Here is a 17,174-nt window from a genome sequence, read left to right as displayed (position 1 = left end):
CTCAAGCCTGAAGGAGTTGGTCGCCTGTTGGTTCTCTCAACTGAGGCGAGCGTGCCGGGTTGCATGCACCCAGAAACCCGGAAAAGCGCATGTTCATTGGGTGATGGTCCTATCATCAACCCCAGCAAATGTGACAAACAAGTCCAGAGGAAGCAAACATGAACTCTTGGGAGGCTTTCGCCCCACCACAATATCACTGATCAGTGCAATTGTGGCGCCGGGGATCAGGAACAGGATCCGATCTTCACCGGTGGCAGCCTTGGCTTTATCCTCCTGGCTGGCTTCGGCGCCTGTTTCTTGGGCGTGTTGCCGTCTTGACGCAGGATTTGGTTGCAGGCCGGAGCCCGTCCGGCGTTCTGGCCGATCCGCGGCCTTCATCCTGGCTTCCGCTCATGGTTGCATACGCGGCTGCATAAGAGGGATCAACCTAAACCCAGGCACTGCGGGATGTCGTTGGTTCGTTGAACACAATAACTCAGATATGCAATCATCTGGGAGAAGATCCAACGGACAACGGAAACCCAGGTTTTCTCCTAGGAAGGCGCAGCATTTATGACGTCCTGATGTACCACTCCCAAACTAAAAGAGTTGTTGTATTCACTCTTTGACTGCTGTAACAAGATCTCCACTCTGTGCAATTGACGAGACTTTGAGAAAACCAGGCCCCAGGCAAGCAAACTGCATGTTCGAGGTCCGTCGCGCACCTAGCGCACGACCACTCCTCAACGTGCTTCCCCGGGAGCGGTTGGACCCTGAGGCGGGCAAACAATCCCGACTTTCTCCACTCCACCATCCAATCTCGGCCATTCACTCACTCATTTTCACGCCGTCTCATGTTAGTGGCTCTTCGCGTCGACCTCGACGAGATGGCTGAACTCTTTTTTACTACTCGACAAACTTGGCCCTATGCCACCAGAATAGCTGAGGAATACTTGTGCCAGGGCTTGTTTCCAATCCAGGGAACCGGCCAGAATGCCCCTGTTTCCTGCGCGCGCGCGCGTCATGGAGCGCATCTTCAATCGATGAGGTAATCGGCATGCAAAGCAGGTTGTTGTTCAATCTCCAAACTAAGCAGCCGCATTCTTCGGTGTGTGTCAATGTGGCTGTTAAGGCATAGCTGAGGGCTGGTGTCTCATCAACAATTTCCTGGCAATGCGCAATGACGTTTGTTTGACGGGAAAGGGCCGCAGGCGAGGTATTATCAATCATGATTTTCAGTCTCGTGCACGCTCGGTGAGCACAGACTAGACACTTCAGGTGCTCTCTGAGGTCTCCACGAACCACAGCTATCAACTAATACGGCATATGTGCTGTGCCACGAGGATGAATGCGACTGACTTGGGGGTGTGTCAAGCAGGCCGCGTGAGGAGGTCGTCGAACTATCGGTTGACCAAGCTGCCAACCTGCAACAATCATCAGACTGCTAATTCTGACGCCCGCGAATGCCGCCGCTCCGAGGAAGTCAGGCTGCTTACGACAGCGTCGTGAGACCGAGGTGTGCCGCGATGCTGAAAAGAGACGGATGATTTCCCAGTCGGCGACCACTAGAGGCGCCCAGATCTTCGAAGCATGGTGTCCAGCTTAATTCAGGATCAGACCTAGCAGTCTCGTCTGTGCAGCCATTCTCTTCGAATGCTGGGGGAGGAGAGTAATTACAGCTTATCCGCTAGGACGTTCTTCAGGCCTAGCCTGCGAGCTGAAGAAAACAATTGGCCCGGGGGCGACGCCGATTTGTGGCAGCTTACTGCCCTATCGACGCCGGCGAGGGTTGGCTCAGGGTCCTGTAGCCACTCTGTGTGTGTGGCTTGTTCTCATCAAGAGAGAAAGAGTTCGTGCTGTTTTTAGCCTGGCACGAACGGCTGTAACAGGGTTTCGGGGGGCGAAAATGCGGCCGTCGCATGGAATTGAGACATTCCCTCCAAGCTAGGAACTGGGGGATGAACATGCGATTGTTGGCCAAAAGGCGGGCGGCCAGAGCGCTTCTTAGCTCCGAAGCACCGAAGCAGGTCCCTGACGATCTGGCTCTCGTCCTGGGACCGTCAACCAAAGAGAAAGCTTCGGGATTCCTCATTGGGCGAGGAGATGGCCCGATGAACGAGTGATCTGCCTCGGGAAGTCGGCGAGCAAATGAGGTTTTGTTCATGATACGGTGATTTCAATTGGTATCTTAATTTCGCTGCTAAGTACATGTCTCAGAGTTCGTCATTTCGCATCATTAATAGACTAGCTCAGAACTCCCATCCCCCTCAACGGTTTGCGCAAAACCGCTAAAGAATATTTACGAGAAAGGTAAGATCGTCGAGAAGAGAACAAAGGCTCAAGGTCCTTCGAGACTAACTGGAGCCTCCTTTGAGAAGAGAAAAGGTCGTTTTCTGTCTTGGCGTTGCTTTTGGTTCAGACACCAGACGAAGAAAAGAGGACCCTGATTCATGAATCATGCTGCTGCTGGGGTTACGGGTCCATTTCGGACTCGCACCTGACCTCGCTCTCCGGCACACGGCGACCTTGGAGATATAATGCCGATCGTTAAAGGGAACTGCCATCGCTCCGGGTTGGCAGGATACCGAAAATAAAACCAGCATGGATCTGCAAGCAAAGGATCACGGGCTGGCTGCATGAACGACACTGCTCGGCACATGACAGCACCGCCCTGACACTGTAGCCGCCACCACTTACTTGCCACACATCATCTACTGCGGCGCATAGACGAACGCCAGTCTGTCAATATTGTCACCGTCCCGTCCCAGGAAGCCGACAATCTGCCATCCTGAGGGGGCCGTGTGCGTCGCGCAGTCTGACGTGGACGCGCCGGCCTCGAGCGTCTTGCCGGCGCTGGTGGTGGCCTGGATGTAGAAGTTGCGCGTCTGGCCGTCCTTCTGGCCCCAGCACAGCTTCGCGGCGGTCCAGAACTCGGAGTCGCCCAGGGTCAGCGTGGCGGCGGTGCCGCCGGTGCCGCCGTGCGTGAAGACGGTGCCGTCGGCGAGGGTGAGGCCGACGGAGTCGAGGCGGTTGGCGCCGTGGAAGGTGAGCACGGAGGCCTTGGGCTTGGTCTTGCCGGCGAGGGCGGTCAGGTCGGAGAACCAGTTGCCGTGGGGCCCGCCGGAGAAGTCGGACTGGCGGAGGGTGGAGGACAGGGACCAGGTGAAGTTGCCGGTGACCGGGTTGTGGTCGGTCAGGATGCTGCCGTTGGACTGCAGGAACTTTGAGCTCTCGTAGGCGAAGTGGGTGGCCTTGACGTCGAGGATGGGGTTGCCGCGGTAGAAGATCTTGTCGACGGTCTCGCAGTAGTTTGTGGTGCTGGGGTTGGCGCAGAGGGTCTCCTCGGTAGGGACGACGCCGTTGCGCTCGAGCTGCAGCCAGACGTCCGTCATGCCGTTCTGCGAGGCGAAGACGCCGATGTTGTCCGAGGTGCGGGTGTAGCGCGAGTTGGTGTCGCCGAAGATGAGGACGGCGTTGCCGGAGGAGTTTGCGTCGATGTAGTCGGCGACCTGGTGCAGGTTGCTGTTGCGGGCCGTGAGGTCGTCGGCCTCGGTGCCGGCGTCGGTGTGCAGGTTGTAGATGTCGACGTAGACGCCCTCGGCGATGCGGGCGCGGATGAAGGTGAAGCCCTTGGGGGTCAGGCAGTCGGAGCCGGAGGCGTTGGAGCACGTGTTCCACTTGATGCGCTCGAAGTCGATCCAGTCAAAGTTGGCGAGGGTGTTGAGGCCGGAGCCGAAGGGGACGCCGCCCGAGGTCGCGGTGCGGTAGGCATGGTTGTCCGTCTCGTAGATGTAGGCGTGGTAGTTGAAGTCCTAAATTTGGGTGCATGATGCGTTAGGTTCATGATGCTTATTTTTGTCTTTTTGGGGCAGGTCTGCAAGGCGCAATCGTTTATTCTGAAACAGTGACATCGTGGGGTGGTGGGTTTGGTGTTGAGAGGCCTCTTGAGGAGAGTCATGCTTTGGGGGATGGTCCCTGGTGCATTGTTGGGATCGGAGCAACTGTTGGCTCATGCGCAAAAGCTTTTTCTTATTTCTCACGTGTCGCTTCTCAGGGATAAGGGGTTGATGAAGCGCGCGAATAGCATCCTCGCTTGGAGATTGGGAAAGAAGGGTTTTTGTGAGGTTTTGTTTTTGCTCACCTCTTGGACGTTGATGAAGTCATAGCCGTACTTTGCAAAGTAGGATCCGATGGTCCTGGAGTTTGTCGTCTTGTCGCCGGGGACCTCGTTGTTCTGGAGGATCTCTGGGAGACCAGCGACGTTCATCGCGAGGACGGTGAAGTCGCCGGATGTCGCCTGAGCGGAGGCGACGCCTGACATGGAGGAGATGGCACCTCCGGCGAGGAGCATCTTGATGCTGGAGGACTTCATGGCTGCTAGCTTTCTCTGAACGAATGTGGTGATGATGCTTCTGCGTGATGGAATACTCCGAAAAATTAGACGACGGACGGGAGAGCAGATATAGCTTTCGGCCAATTTTCGAGCAGAGGAAGCAAAAGAGAAAACGAGGAATGGCACAGCAATAGCGACGATAATAGACCAGTGGCGGAGCTGGGACCAAGTGTTGAATTTATTAAAGCTGAAGATCATTCGCATGGAGATGAACCGGTTTCTAGGCGAGGTGAACCCCGCAATATGGGATGGTTTTAGCTTCACTCGTTTACACTAAAGATGGGATCAATAATAGGCATGTTTTTTTTACTGCTCATGACAGGCCGAATGAATCGAGAAGGTGACAGTGACAGCACCACCACCGCTGCTGTGGTGGGTTGGGACATGGCATTGGCATGGGCTCTACACGGCTCGTGATGGTCATTTTGGGATATTCTGCCCAGAATCTCGCGAGCCCCCTCACCGACACATTGTAGGACTCAAATTGCACAGCGGCAGTTGTGACCGCTTTTGGGGTTAGCATGGAGAGCGCCCCTGGTCTTATCGGGTTGGCGATGTGACGCTGTCAGCAGCGTGTTCAGGCACATGGCGGAGTTCGTTGGTCGATGGGTGATGGGACGAGGGACGGGCAGGGGGGCTTGAGGCCTTGAGAGCCTGAGAGGTGGGATTTATTTGGGCGCTATGTGACTGTTGTCGGGGTGGGAGGCCGATGATGGAGCTTGATGGAGGGCTCGTGATGGATTGGATGACGAATTTTGGGTGGTAGTTCGTCCTGGGCGATGGTAGTCTTTGGGAGATTGGAGATCTCGGCGGGTGCTGCCGTTTGCCGAGGCCTTTAGGAAGCTGGTCACGAAGGCATGTTGAGGATGTGATTGGGCAGTAAGGAGAGTCTTTGGAGCTATTCACTACACGTGGATGGGAAACTCGTTCTAGAGTTCCATTACTCTAATCTTGTTTGCCTTTCTCGCCTTTACTCATTTGAATACCGAAGGGGTCTTTTATCGGTTCACGTGGATCCACGTGGAGACGTTGGATTATGAGATTCGTTCAAGCGGGCATATCCCATGTTAATGTGGACTTGCCCAATATTTCTTTCTTTTGGGTCGCTTTTTCTTCAGCGGTAACGGTGAGGAAAAGGACCCGCGCTGGGCAGAAATATATTGAATGTGACCCCCAAAATCGGTCGGTACGCGGAAATCTGGCGAAAGGGAGCCGGCGACCGGACCACGATGCGGTCATGGAACCTATCTGCAGACCCGAGCCCCTCGTGTCCCTCGGCCGAGTTTGCCGGATCAACGAAATGAGGATCCCCACTGCCCTTAAACGAATGGGGAGGGTGGCACTTTCAGGAACGGTCGCAAGTCATGTCTCGAGATATGTCCGAACGAACGAACCTGAATGTTCATGTTGTATGAACTTGCGGAAAGGAGATGGGATGAATTGTCTCCGCTGCCGGATGACGGCGCGGCCTCGGATGAGTTTTGGATGAGGGTTGACGTGAACTACATACAACACAACGAACGCTTCCGGCAAACAGCAATCTCTCGTTCGGAACCGCTGGCCGAAGGCGCGATTCAGCTTCGATTGTGCGGGCATCCGTTGACTATATCTGCGACAGGGCGTGAAGAATGTTGGCTTGGCGGTAATGCAGCCATCTGGAAGACGTTATCCAAGGCAAGACCAGGGCCATGGCAGGGCTTCGCCGGCGAGCGATTTGTCGTTTCGGCGGTGGTCTGGGGTGGCCGGCCCTACGAGCAGTGCCTCTCTTTCGCCCCCGACCCCCGACCCGGCGACGTTTGCGAACGGAGCCTCCCGGTTTTTGGGGGTAGGCCGCGGTTCGCGGTCGTTGCCCGGGGGCTTATTTCCTGTGCGGCTTGATGATTACGTGCTTTTTTGGGGTGCCGAAGCCAAACTTGTGTCCGCCGAACTACAAAACATTACGGGGCTGTATGCTTTCTTTTGTTGCATGTACTGCTCTCCCAATGATCTGGAACAGCCCCGCCGCTGCTGCACTTAGCCGAAGCTCCCATTTTTAGAGTCGGTCCCTCAGGTTAGGCATAGGCAGATAGTCTTTTTGCATGGCGGCCTTCATCTATGAAGGTTTCCAGGGAAGATGGAGGGGGGCCCGGCGAAACGATCAAGCCACTGTGGAGATGAACGCCATCTTTGTCGAACGACTGCTCATAAGAAAACTCAAATCAAGAGAGATTGATCGAGGGAGCGGGTTAGTGAGATATTGTGATACCAGCGGTTCCAGGCCTTTGTTCCTGGCGGTGTTTCGGGCTAAGGAAGTCTGCCGCCACGCAGTGTGGCGGCTGGGTCGGCGTGTGTTTTCTTGGCTTAGGGCCATTTTAAGAAATTCCATTTTAGAGATGGCGCGCGCGCGCTTATTCAGTATTGAATAGGCTTTGTGATATGCTGCTATCTATGGCGGTTGATGGCGGCAGATAGATGAAGGCAAGGAAGACGTCATGACTCGAAATGGTTGTCGCGTGGCTGCAATCGCCATCTACGTGCGACTTAATGGACGTCACGACTCTCACTGCGGGCGACTGACTGACTTGCCATTGCCTCAGTGGACACAGGGAGGCGAAGTACGCGGTAAGAGGAATAATAGCAGTGTGATAGGTGACAGGCAGATAGCATCATGGCCTTGGTTGAATGATAAGACTCGGTCACTTTCGCATCCCATCTGACTCGATTGCTGTTTGGGGATGTCTGCGCACGGCCCCGGCGGTGATCAGGGACCGCCGTCGAGGTCTGGCCGGGAGGGTTGAGCTCCGGGTCTCAGAGTGTGTCGAGGGGACTCCATGCGGAGGAGAGGGGTGAAGGGTGGGTAGACGGCCATGGGTCCCGCATGGCCATGTGATGGTTATGAGGGCGATGAGCGGGAATTATTCAGATTTCCGTGGCTTCTGCATGCAAGCACTGTGGGAACATGCACCTTTGCCATGCGGGAGGCTGCCGTATGGGCAGAGGCAGACGTGGTGGCATTCGATATCATGGCTGTGCTATTGAGACTCGGTCAGGGTCATGGACGATACTTTTGGAGCTGGCCCTACTGCCCTACCGGCGATACCGCCGGCCAGATAGAGTTGGAAAGTTAAGAGTACGTGATTCAGGTGCTTTACGTCGTATGTCTTGTCATCCAAGGCCCCTGGTCTTCACATCTGGGCCCTTCAGTGACGGGTCATCGTCGTCACTAACAGACGAAATGTCCCCGACACGGCAGTTTACGGCGTTTGACGGGTTCCCAAGAGCGTGCTTCGTTCGCGATAAAGACATACCTTGGCAAACTCACGCGGCAGTGGCAGACACTCGCTGAATCCATGCTTCCGGTTCATCCGGCACACACAACTCTGTCGCAGTTTACCTCGCGAAATAGCACAAAAGAAGTTCGTCTGCCCTGCCAAGACCTCGTGATATCTGGTCCGTGGCCAACATCCTCTTGGCCGTTTAGTCAGCCGGCGAGCCGGCGAGAGGGCCTAGACCCGAATTACCATTCGGCGAATTTCATGTGGGGGTCCGTCGTTGACAGCGGGATGCTGGCATGGGATTCTTGTCCTCTCGTCCTGTGCCAGCGGCCGTCCCAGGGCCTCCAGGGGACCTGACCTTGGACGAAAGACACAGTGCCTCGCCGTACCGTCCTGGCAGACAGAGAGGGTCGGTTCCATTGGGGAGGATGGTGAAACTGGGCCACCGTAGTATTCTAACGTCTGAGTGATATTAAGCATGATAACGTTACGGGCGTGCGGATTGTTTTAGGCGGTATATTTCATGACTACGACTTACTCCCCACTGGGTTTGGACCCTGATGGGCGATGGTGTTGAGGAGAGATGATGCCTGTCCCGTGCTTGACGTGATTACGTGCTTCAAGATGGACTCTTCTCCCGAACCGCGCCCGTTCATTCGGTGTCTGTTCCGTGAAAGTATGGGCCCGTCCTCTGAAATTCAATCCGGAGGGAGAGAAAGCAAATCCAGGAAACCGGGCTTTCGGTGGAGATGGGCGGAAGGGATTCGTAGTCCAAGAAGGCTTGGATTTGCATCCCCACACGCAACTCGTCATCGAGACTTTGCTGGGGGAATGTGGGAAGACGACTATCGGGTCGCAGGGAATGGAGGACCGGAAAGGTCGCTGGGGAATCGGCACGGTGTTGAGGGAGGCTCTTGCGTCCGGAGCTGCATACGTGTATTGTGGAATCCGTAAGTGGAGAGGAGGGCATTTGCAACTATCGAGGTGCCAGCCTGCTGGGAACTGGCCTTTTCTGAAAGGGACCTTCCAGGATGCGCCCTTGTGAGAGTCATGAAAAGGATATCTTGCCAAGACAGCTTGGGAGCGATCAAAGCTCCCTCCCACCATCCGAGGCACGGAAACTTGCGATAAAGAGGATGATCCCATCTGCAACCACGTTTTTCTTCTCATTGCTCTTGGGTGCGTGGCCCTCCAGGAAGTCGTTCATGCGATCGAAATCAGGGAAATTCGCAATAGCTTGATGTTTCTAATGTTTGGACTCTTCCTCGCAACCAGAGACAAACGCAGCTGTGTAGGGTCACAGGCCGGAACAGGCCGTGAGGAAGACGGTTCTTCGGATAGGCGCTTGTGTCTTGAGTTCCGTCGTCAGGTTGTATCAACGGTGCAGACTGTCTCGCGAGCGTCGAGAAAACGTGGAGCTGCAACGGAAGATGATGGGATGGATTAAGACACACTTTTCCCTTCGCTATTGGTCGCGTCGGATTGGAACGCGGCCAATGCTGTGTGCGTCTGAACTCTCAGGTGTTTGACCAAAGAGAAAGGGGGAAAGGTGAGCAGGAAAAGTTGGGTTGACTTTTCCTTCCCCTTTTCGAGAACATTTCTCTTCCGGGCAATGTCGTACCCGCACGGGATGCGAACGGAGTTGCTGGAAATCAGTGGCCCGATGATGTTGGTGATGGCTGCACACGGAGTCGGCGCCGGTACGGTACGGCGTGGCGCTCGCTTCTCCTCCGTGAGGGTCGCCGCTTCGCCGGCCGATTTCCCGAGCCAAGGGAGTAACCCAGTCAATAGTATTGTGCTCATCAACAAGCAAACAACCGAGCGCATGACAAGTGGCGGTCATTTCATCATCTTGATTGAACGTCATTTCTTTTCCCTCTTTCTGAGATGACTGAGTTTTCCCCCTCTCTTCCTCTCCTCCATGTCCTGCACGCCCGGGCCCCCAGTGTCCACCACAACGTCTGATATCACACTCATCCCACGAGAAGCGTTTCACGGACCACGCCAGGCCCTGTGGGATTTTCCGCGAGGGCTTCGCTGTCCCCTCCCTCGCTTGTCTCTTTCCGCGTCCGTGCGTGCCAGGATCATAGGATTTACCCAACTGACAGTCCCGCCGAGAACGACATGCGGGACATCCTCGGCCTGTGGCTGTCTTCCCCTCTCTGACGGCTCTTTGGGAACATCGTTCCGGTGTCATTCATCACATCATCACAGCTCCGTGCCGCCATCAGGCATGCCATCCGCGTGCGAACAGACGCGCCCTTTAGTGATATTCGGCAGTCTCAAGTCGGTGCTATAGACCAGGTGTCGTACTTGCGCGCGAGTTAGAAGGGAACCTCTCTACCGCCTCGGTAAACGGCCCTGCATGCCTCCCTTGTATCGCTTGACAGACTGCGGGGCTCCCAAGAAGCAAGCAAGGCCACCGACAGGCCTTTAGACAGCTGAATGTGGACGCGCGGGGGTTAGGCACTAGGTATTTCGCACATAAACCACCCAAGCTCCAGCTGTCAATGCGGGCAGAAAGCGCGGTTTCGCAGCCCATGTTGCGCAGTGAACAGCAACGCTGCGGTGGCTGTCTTTTCTTTCCTTCTTCCTTCCCGCACTGACCCTCCACACCTCCAGAATAGGCCAATACGGCCCTCCCTCCCCCCGGTTCCCTGGCGGGCCTGGTCTGGTCCTTGTCGATATCCCTTTTCGTGTTAATAACTGGCATCGTGGCCTCCAGGGTTCTGAAGCCGTCTGGGCTGAGAAGAGAGGGATGGGCGTGGACATAGAATCAACACCAGCGAGTGATGGGGAGGGACCACCTGCAGGTCGAGACAAGCAAAAGATTCAATTAAAAGAAGGTGAGCAACGTGCTTCGTGCCATTGACGGGGGGGTTCGATTGACGCTGGTGAAAGAGTCCTCCTGCAGGGCAATGACACGACACCCCACTGTGATGTCCACCGTTTGACATTGAGATCGGCCCTGCACATTCCCTCCAACGGTGCGAACGCATGGGGGACTCTGCCTGTGGCATGCTCAACGCGGCATATCAGCTAGGCATGATGACATGCTATCACAGTGAGCAACTTCATGTGTGTAATATGCCGTGATAAGACGAGATTGCACGTTTTAGCATCTTCAAGCAGTGTGTGTTTGCCGAAGCATATCGCGGCGTATCGATCTAATCTTGCAGCTATTGCTGCAGAATATGCGGTGCATGCTGCGCCTTTCGGCGAGAGATCGGGACGTGTGTAGGTGTTCCCAGTCGCAGCGCAGCGGCTCGCAAGTATTCTTCTAAAAGAGCTTCACCGGCAAGTTCATCATGTGATACTCTCCGTCCGTATCCATCCCGCTCCAAGGGCCAAGCTGGCCTGGAAACCTAAATGCAAAAGGCTTCGCCGCTTGCCGAACATCAGACGGAGACCAAGAGCCAGACCAGGCCCCAAAAAAGTGCGCCCGCCTCTTCGCTTGCCTGCCGATGACACAACTCGGTAGGGATGGCCACATGGAAAACTCATCAGCCGAAAGAGAAGGACTTCGGGGTTGAGGGGGGAGAAGAGAACTCCACAGATCGCAGATGGCCAAGGGAAGGAACATCAGGCTCACGTTTCACATCTCGCCGGTAACAGCAGGGCCCCGCGTCGACGTGCTTTGGGGGAAATTTGATCATTATGCACTTAGACGCAACGGAGGGTTTTGCCTATTGACCGCTGGCGTGAAACGGCAATTGAAGATGACGATTTGCCTTTGTGGCCATGTGGTTTTGGTGGGCGTTTCGACTCGTTGACTTGATGGACGTTTTGGAACGGTTGTGATTTCAGGGCCCGCGGCGTTTTGGAGGGTATAGCGGCTGTCAGTAAAGAGTGTTTAACGTATGATGTCGGACTGGAAATAGTATGGCGTCTTTCAATGTGCATGATATAGTGACGTGCTTATTGCCTTAACATATTGATAACGAGTTATAGAGTTTCGGGAGTTGGGGTATTTTCGTTCTGAGCGCGGAAAGTTTCGGGGGGGTGTTGACAACTCGTTCTAAGGGCTGAGATCCATAATAGCATAGTTTTGTCTAATGGCTGACGTGAAGGCCGGCTAAGAGAGATAGGCATAGTGACAGCTTTTAATGGCCGAGGCCGCATATGTTTTCATTTGCGAATTGGCCAATCGCGGTTGTGGGATGTCTGTCATTGATATCGTGATGCTTTTGTCATCCTCTAACCTCGAGGCGGGAAGCTCCGCAACTAGGCACTTGCCGCAAGTTTCAGTTCTTGTGACCATTCCACAAGAGGCTAACATCCGTTCTGTAAAAGAATACTGCATACGATAATTTGAAAAATGACAGAAACAGAAACGGCAGGGAGGCCTTGGAATAAAAGGGCTTACCATAAGCATCACAAAGCTTATGACGACGATCATATTGACAGGTGTACGCGGACCTTAGCATGAACACAAGCGCTATAGTATCAGTCTTCTAGAAGAGAGGTCTTACAGGACGATCATGTTTCGTGATTCAAATCCCATGTTGGAATTATCAACTTCTGGGAAATGGATGGAAAGGTGTGGCTCTTTCTTTGAGTTTCCAACTTCGAGATGCAAGACCACCACGACGACGCTATATCCAAAACGAAATGCAAGGCTATTATTAGGAATCTAAGATAACAGCGTCCCGCTCGCGTATAGAATGACTAAGAGATGTTGGCCTTGATGCGTGCGTATAGCTTGTACGTGGTGGAGATGTTAATCGTGTACATGCATCCGATGATGACCTCAAATCATAGGGCATTATACAGCAAAGCCCTTGAGTGAGTCATCTTGAGTGATCAGGCTGGGAGGTCGAACGACGCCAAATCAGCGCAGCCTTTCCTCAGCTGATACAGATTTTCGTTCTGATTCGAGTTGGTCCGTTGTGTGCTATGTCTGTCTGACAGTTGGAGCTACCCGAGGTTAGGAACTAAATTTTGAGACTGTTTTCATTGCTGAAAAAAAGTGAGGGAACCGTTGTGTGTACAGCAGGACAGTCGAAGTTGCCTTCATTTGACTCTGCGTATGCGCATCGGTTGAGCACGCATTGACTGCGTTGAAGTTGTAGCATCAATAGGTAGTTCTCAACGTCCTCCTCATCATCATCATCGTTCTCGTTGTTATTAACACTGTTGTTATCATGCCAACGACTTCATTACTCAACAAGCGTCAAAAGGATCGTATGGACTTTAGATTGAGGTTGAATAAATAGCATGAACGTGAATAAGCAAAATGACGACTCGTATAAATATTCCTTCAACGTAGCTGTTTGAACCGTTCGCAACCGCCTAAGTTGCCTACGTATATTCCCAGCGCCCTTCCGCCCTCGAAGAAACAAGTAAACACTTAAACTTGAACTTGAACATGAACATTCTTAACGTGATGAAGTTTCAACGGCAACACAATGAAATTTGCTTTGATGACAATATGAATCTATCCGAGGAAAAACCACTTCAACTTACACTCCTTCAGGTGGGTACACTAATCCTGACCAACCCTTCTCACATCCATTCTTGGGTCAAACGAGCCGCCGCAGCCCAACTTAGAAATACATTGAACAAGCTCAGGACCAGAACAGCATACAACAAGCAAAGAAAAAGGATTTGCGCAAGTCTCTGTAGTGACGATGGGAGACAGGATGCAGGGCGCCGACCCAAGTTTCTACCACACGAAGCTCCGCCCGCCACACCTAAGGCTCCGCAACCTCGCAGGTCTTCAACAACCAATCCGATATGGTGTAGTGGCCAACATGATGCCCTCTCATCTCCGAGAGGCAGGCATAGCCCCGAGTTCGATTCTCGGTTTCGGAAGTCATCCGCAACGCATGTTGAAATATGTCTTTTTGCTCCCATTCACGATATTCTTGCACCAACGCCTCTTTTAGTTCATGATCCGCGACTACTAAGTCCTGCTTGAACATGACATGGTTTTTTCTGGACGGAGACCATGAGATTGAGTGGGCAATTGAGAACGATGGTATGTCACTCAACTTCTTGATGGGGAAAATTGCTGTATTCGCCTCAGACCTAACTAACACACTGCATGGCGTGTGATGCATGCAACCTCCAGTCCGAAATTACGCGCCCAGCTCTTGGCCCCATGTTCCAACTCGCATCAAAACAGCCCAGGACAAAAGTATTGAAGAGCAAGTTACTAAACGTCAATGCCTCATTGGACCAAAATGCACACTCGTTGGTCTTGCAGGACAGCGTCGTGCGATGTTACTCGCTGCTGACGGCAGATCCCGCCTAGATCCGGATCCCGAGGCCAACCCGCATATGGAATGCTTGCCCATGCATTGGTGCTGACGGCCCGCATATCTTTGATCTGATATTTGCAGCTCTCGTGTCGTATCTATTTGGCTCGCCAGTGCTGTGGGCTCCACGGCAGCCTGCACGGCAGTCGCAATCGCAACTCTCAGCCTACTTTAGGTTACAGTGCCGGGCAACTCGTGTGGAGGGCAAATGCGATGCGGTCCACTAGGAGGAGCCAGTTGATCGCACTGCGCGACGTATGTAATTTGCGTAAAACTGCCTAGATCGGTAGTATGTTAGGTTACACGACGTTGGTTGTTGTTACAGTTGTTGATGCCAAGTGATATCAATGATGGCAGCCCAGAGGCTAGATCTTCATCGGTGAGGAGGAGACTCAAACATAAGAAGGCACTGGAGGAGTTGGTTCGTGGACCTTTCCCCAGCTCTCAAGTCGCTTCCGTGCCTCCCCTCTGCATTCTCCAAGTGAACCGTAGCACCCAGCCAAACCGACATCATGAGCTTATTTTCATCAGTGTTCCACCCAGCCGCTTTGGCATTCATCCTCCTCCCATTCATCTACCTCATCGGAAGTTGGGCCCTCGCAGCCAGGCGTCCCAAAAATTATCCCCCGGGGCCTCCTGCAATCCTGGGCCTGGGCAACATCCTGCAGGTCCCACCCGAGAAGTCCTTCCTCAAGTTCACAGAATGGAAGCAAACCTACGGCGACATGGTCGGCCTCAAGATGGGCGGCCAGAACCTAGTCGTCCTCCAGACCGCCGAGCTCGTCCGCGAGCTCATCGAGAAGCGCGGCGCAATCTACTCGGACCGGCCCACGCCCTACATCCCCTCCCAGATCATCAACCCGGGCACCGTCATCTTCCAGCCCAACGACCACACGATCAAGAAGACGCGCACGGCGATGCAGTACATGTTCCGCCCCGCGGAGCTGAAGCGCGTGTTCGCGGTGCAGACGGCGCAGTCCGCGATTCTGATGTGCAAGATCCTGGACGACCCGGCGGAGTTCCGGACGCACATGAAGTATTGGGCGCTCGCGACGCCGTTGTCGATTCTGTGCGGGAGGAAGATTCAGGAGGAGGGCCCGAGTTCGACGGAGGAGTACTTCGGCACGCAGGCGAGATGGCTGAGGTTTCTGAAGCCCGCGCAGGCGCCGCCGGTTGATTTGTTCCCGTTCATGAAGCACTTGCCTGACTTTCTTGCGAAGTGGCGGAAGGAGGCGCTGGTGTTGAGGAAAGATATGTGGAAGATGATTTACTACATGCTCGACGGCGCGAAGCTTCAACATGGTACTATTACCAAGGGGCTGCGGAGTCATGATAATGAGTCTGTCATGTCGAGGATTATCATGGAAGCTGAGACGAATGAGGATATGCGGATGGGTGACCATGAGCTTGCGGTGTTTGGAGGCGGCACCTTGGATGCGGCGGTTGACACGGTCATTGCCACCACTTCCAGCGTCGTCATGGCTTTTGCCGCGTTCCCTGAGGTCCAGAAGCGGGTTCAGGCCGAGGTTGACTCCATCTGGGAAGATTCTCCGCCCACAGAAGAGAGGCTGCCAGAAGCCAAGTTCTTGAAAGCAGTCATGATGGAGGTAAGCTATCTGCCAACTCAGATGCCTGTGAGTGAAGCTGATCATGATACAGGCTATGCGCTGGCGCGGTGCCGCGCCTCAAGCTGTCCCGCGAGTCTTGGCTCGTGATGACACCTACCGCGGGTACAACTTCACCAAGGGCACCGTCTTCATCATGAACGTCTGGGCCATTCACAGGGATGAGAAATGGTACGAGAACCCCGAGGAGTTCAACCCGGATCGGTACATGGACAACCAGTGGGGCGTCAGGCCCGAGATGAAGACCGCAGCCGAGAAGGAGAACCGCCGGCCCACGTACAACTTCGGGGCGGGCCGCCGGATGTGTCCTGGTCTTGACTACGCCGACAACCAAGTGTTGATTGTCTTGGCCAAGCTGGCCTGGGACTTCAATGTCGTCGCGAAGAAGCCGCTGGATCTTGACATCAACACTGGCTTCCACTCTAATCTGGTCCTGGAGCCTAACTCGTTTGATGTGGACTTTGTTGCCAGGGGGGACTTCAAGAGGGGCAAGATTGTGGAAGATGGTGAGAAAGCGAAGGAGGTTGTGTCTGCTTGGGTGGAGTGATAACGCTGATAGATCTAACCTCCGGGAAAAGAGCTTACTTGAGTTTCGAGACAGCAGCAACGTCTATAGATTCATGTAGGCTGCATGAGTCTTACTGAGGAGGAATCCAAATTGCCACACGATAGTATAATTGAGAGCAGAGTACACGAACTGAGTACACGTAAAAACGATAATCGTTTTCGATTCGTTTCCTGAAAGATCAACTTAGTGCGCCTATTTTGATCACCGTACCACTGGAATTTTGCTTTCCAGGCACATAGTGATGATAGGACACCAGCAGTAATAAATATGAAGACGGTGAAAGTAGTGACAACGATAATAATCATTACGACGGCGATAATGAGGCCAACGTCGACAACGACGGCGAAGACAACAAGAAAATATGAGTAGTCGCCCGCCGAGTTAGCTAGAAGTGTGAAACCGGGGGTAGCAAAACTCAACCACGAATTCACTGTTGCTCCAAATTTACCTAGTCTTCAACATCGGAGAGACACTTCAGCGACAATGACTACAAACCGGACCACGCGAAGGCTTGCTTCAATGCTTGGTGAAGAGGTTCCAGCTTGAACTGCCTAAGACGGAATGAGCCCCCTGAGTTCTCATGATATACCTGTTGTGATAGCTCACCTAACTCAGCCGTTGAGTTTACCGAGTTAGCTCCTCGCTAAGCTAGGCGTTGAGGTTAATCGAGTCATCCAAATAAGCTTTTGCTCCGCCCGTCAGAAGCAAGTTCGCCCAGCCGAGGGAACGAAAAGTTTAGACGATCTAGATCGCCTTCGGAAACTGACTGCTATCAGAGTTCATGATCCGAACTTTTGCATTGCACTTGTGTATTCATCGACATGCGCCATGCTTCGATTTTGCAGGTGGCTCAATATTCAATGCCCCATAACACAGTGTGACGGATACCTCGGCGTCACGCAACGTACAATACTTGGCTGATGTAACCAGCTGCAGGTTCTCCTCATCCCAGAAATATGCATCCCCACGCAGAAGAAAGGAGTTGAGAGAGACGTATTCTTTGTACCAGAGAGAAAGATACCTAGGCTTCAAGACTGTTCATGAACACCGTCTTGAAGCCAACTGAAGAAGTAAACGCAGGTGTACGGCGTGGAG

The 17,174-nt window shown here is 53.6% G+C and overlaps 2 protein-coding genes across 2 annotated transcripts; one reads left to right on the top strand and one right to left on the bottom strand.

Annotated features, from left to right (window-relative positions):
• Positions 1-2,690: 2,690 nt before the first annotated feature.
• spmT (Sphingomyelinase) lies at positions 2,691-4,351 on the bottom strand (the record flags this gene model as incomplete). Its single annotated transcript, XM_036646012.1, has 2 exons — positions 2,691-3,791; positions 4,121-4,351. 2 exons carry the CDS (start codon positions 4,349-4,351, stop codon positions 2,691-2,693), a joined length of 1,332 nt encoding a protein of 443 aa, XP_036488122.1.
• A 9,197-nt stretch (positions 4,352-13,548) lies between these two features.
• Positions 13,549-16,058, top strand: patH-0 (Cytochrome P450 monooxygenase patH; the record flags this gene model as incomplete). The annotated part of the gene is made up of 3 exons (XM_036646011.1): positions 13,549-13,606; positions 14,418-15,493; positions 15,546-16,058. The coding sequence occupies 3 exons, from the start codon at positions 13,549-13,551 to the stop codon at positions 16,056-16,058; spliced, it is 1,647 nt and encodes a 548-aa protein (XP_036488121.1).
• Between the last annotated feature and the right edge of the window lie 1,116 nt (positions 16,059-17,174).

This window comes from Colletotrichum siamense (genome assembly GCF_013390195.1).
Source record: "Colletotrichum siamense strain Cg363 chromosome Unknown KSG_Cg363_contig10, whole genome shotgun sequence".
NCBI classification, from domain to species: Eukaryota; Fungi; Ascomycota; class Sordariomycetes; order Glomerellales; family Glomerellaceae; genus Colletotrichum; species Colletotrichum siamense.
The sequence above is the reverse complement of the archived record's forward strand: the minus strand, read 5'-3'. Positions and strand labels throughout refer to the sequence as shown.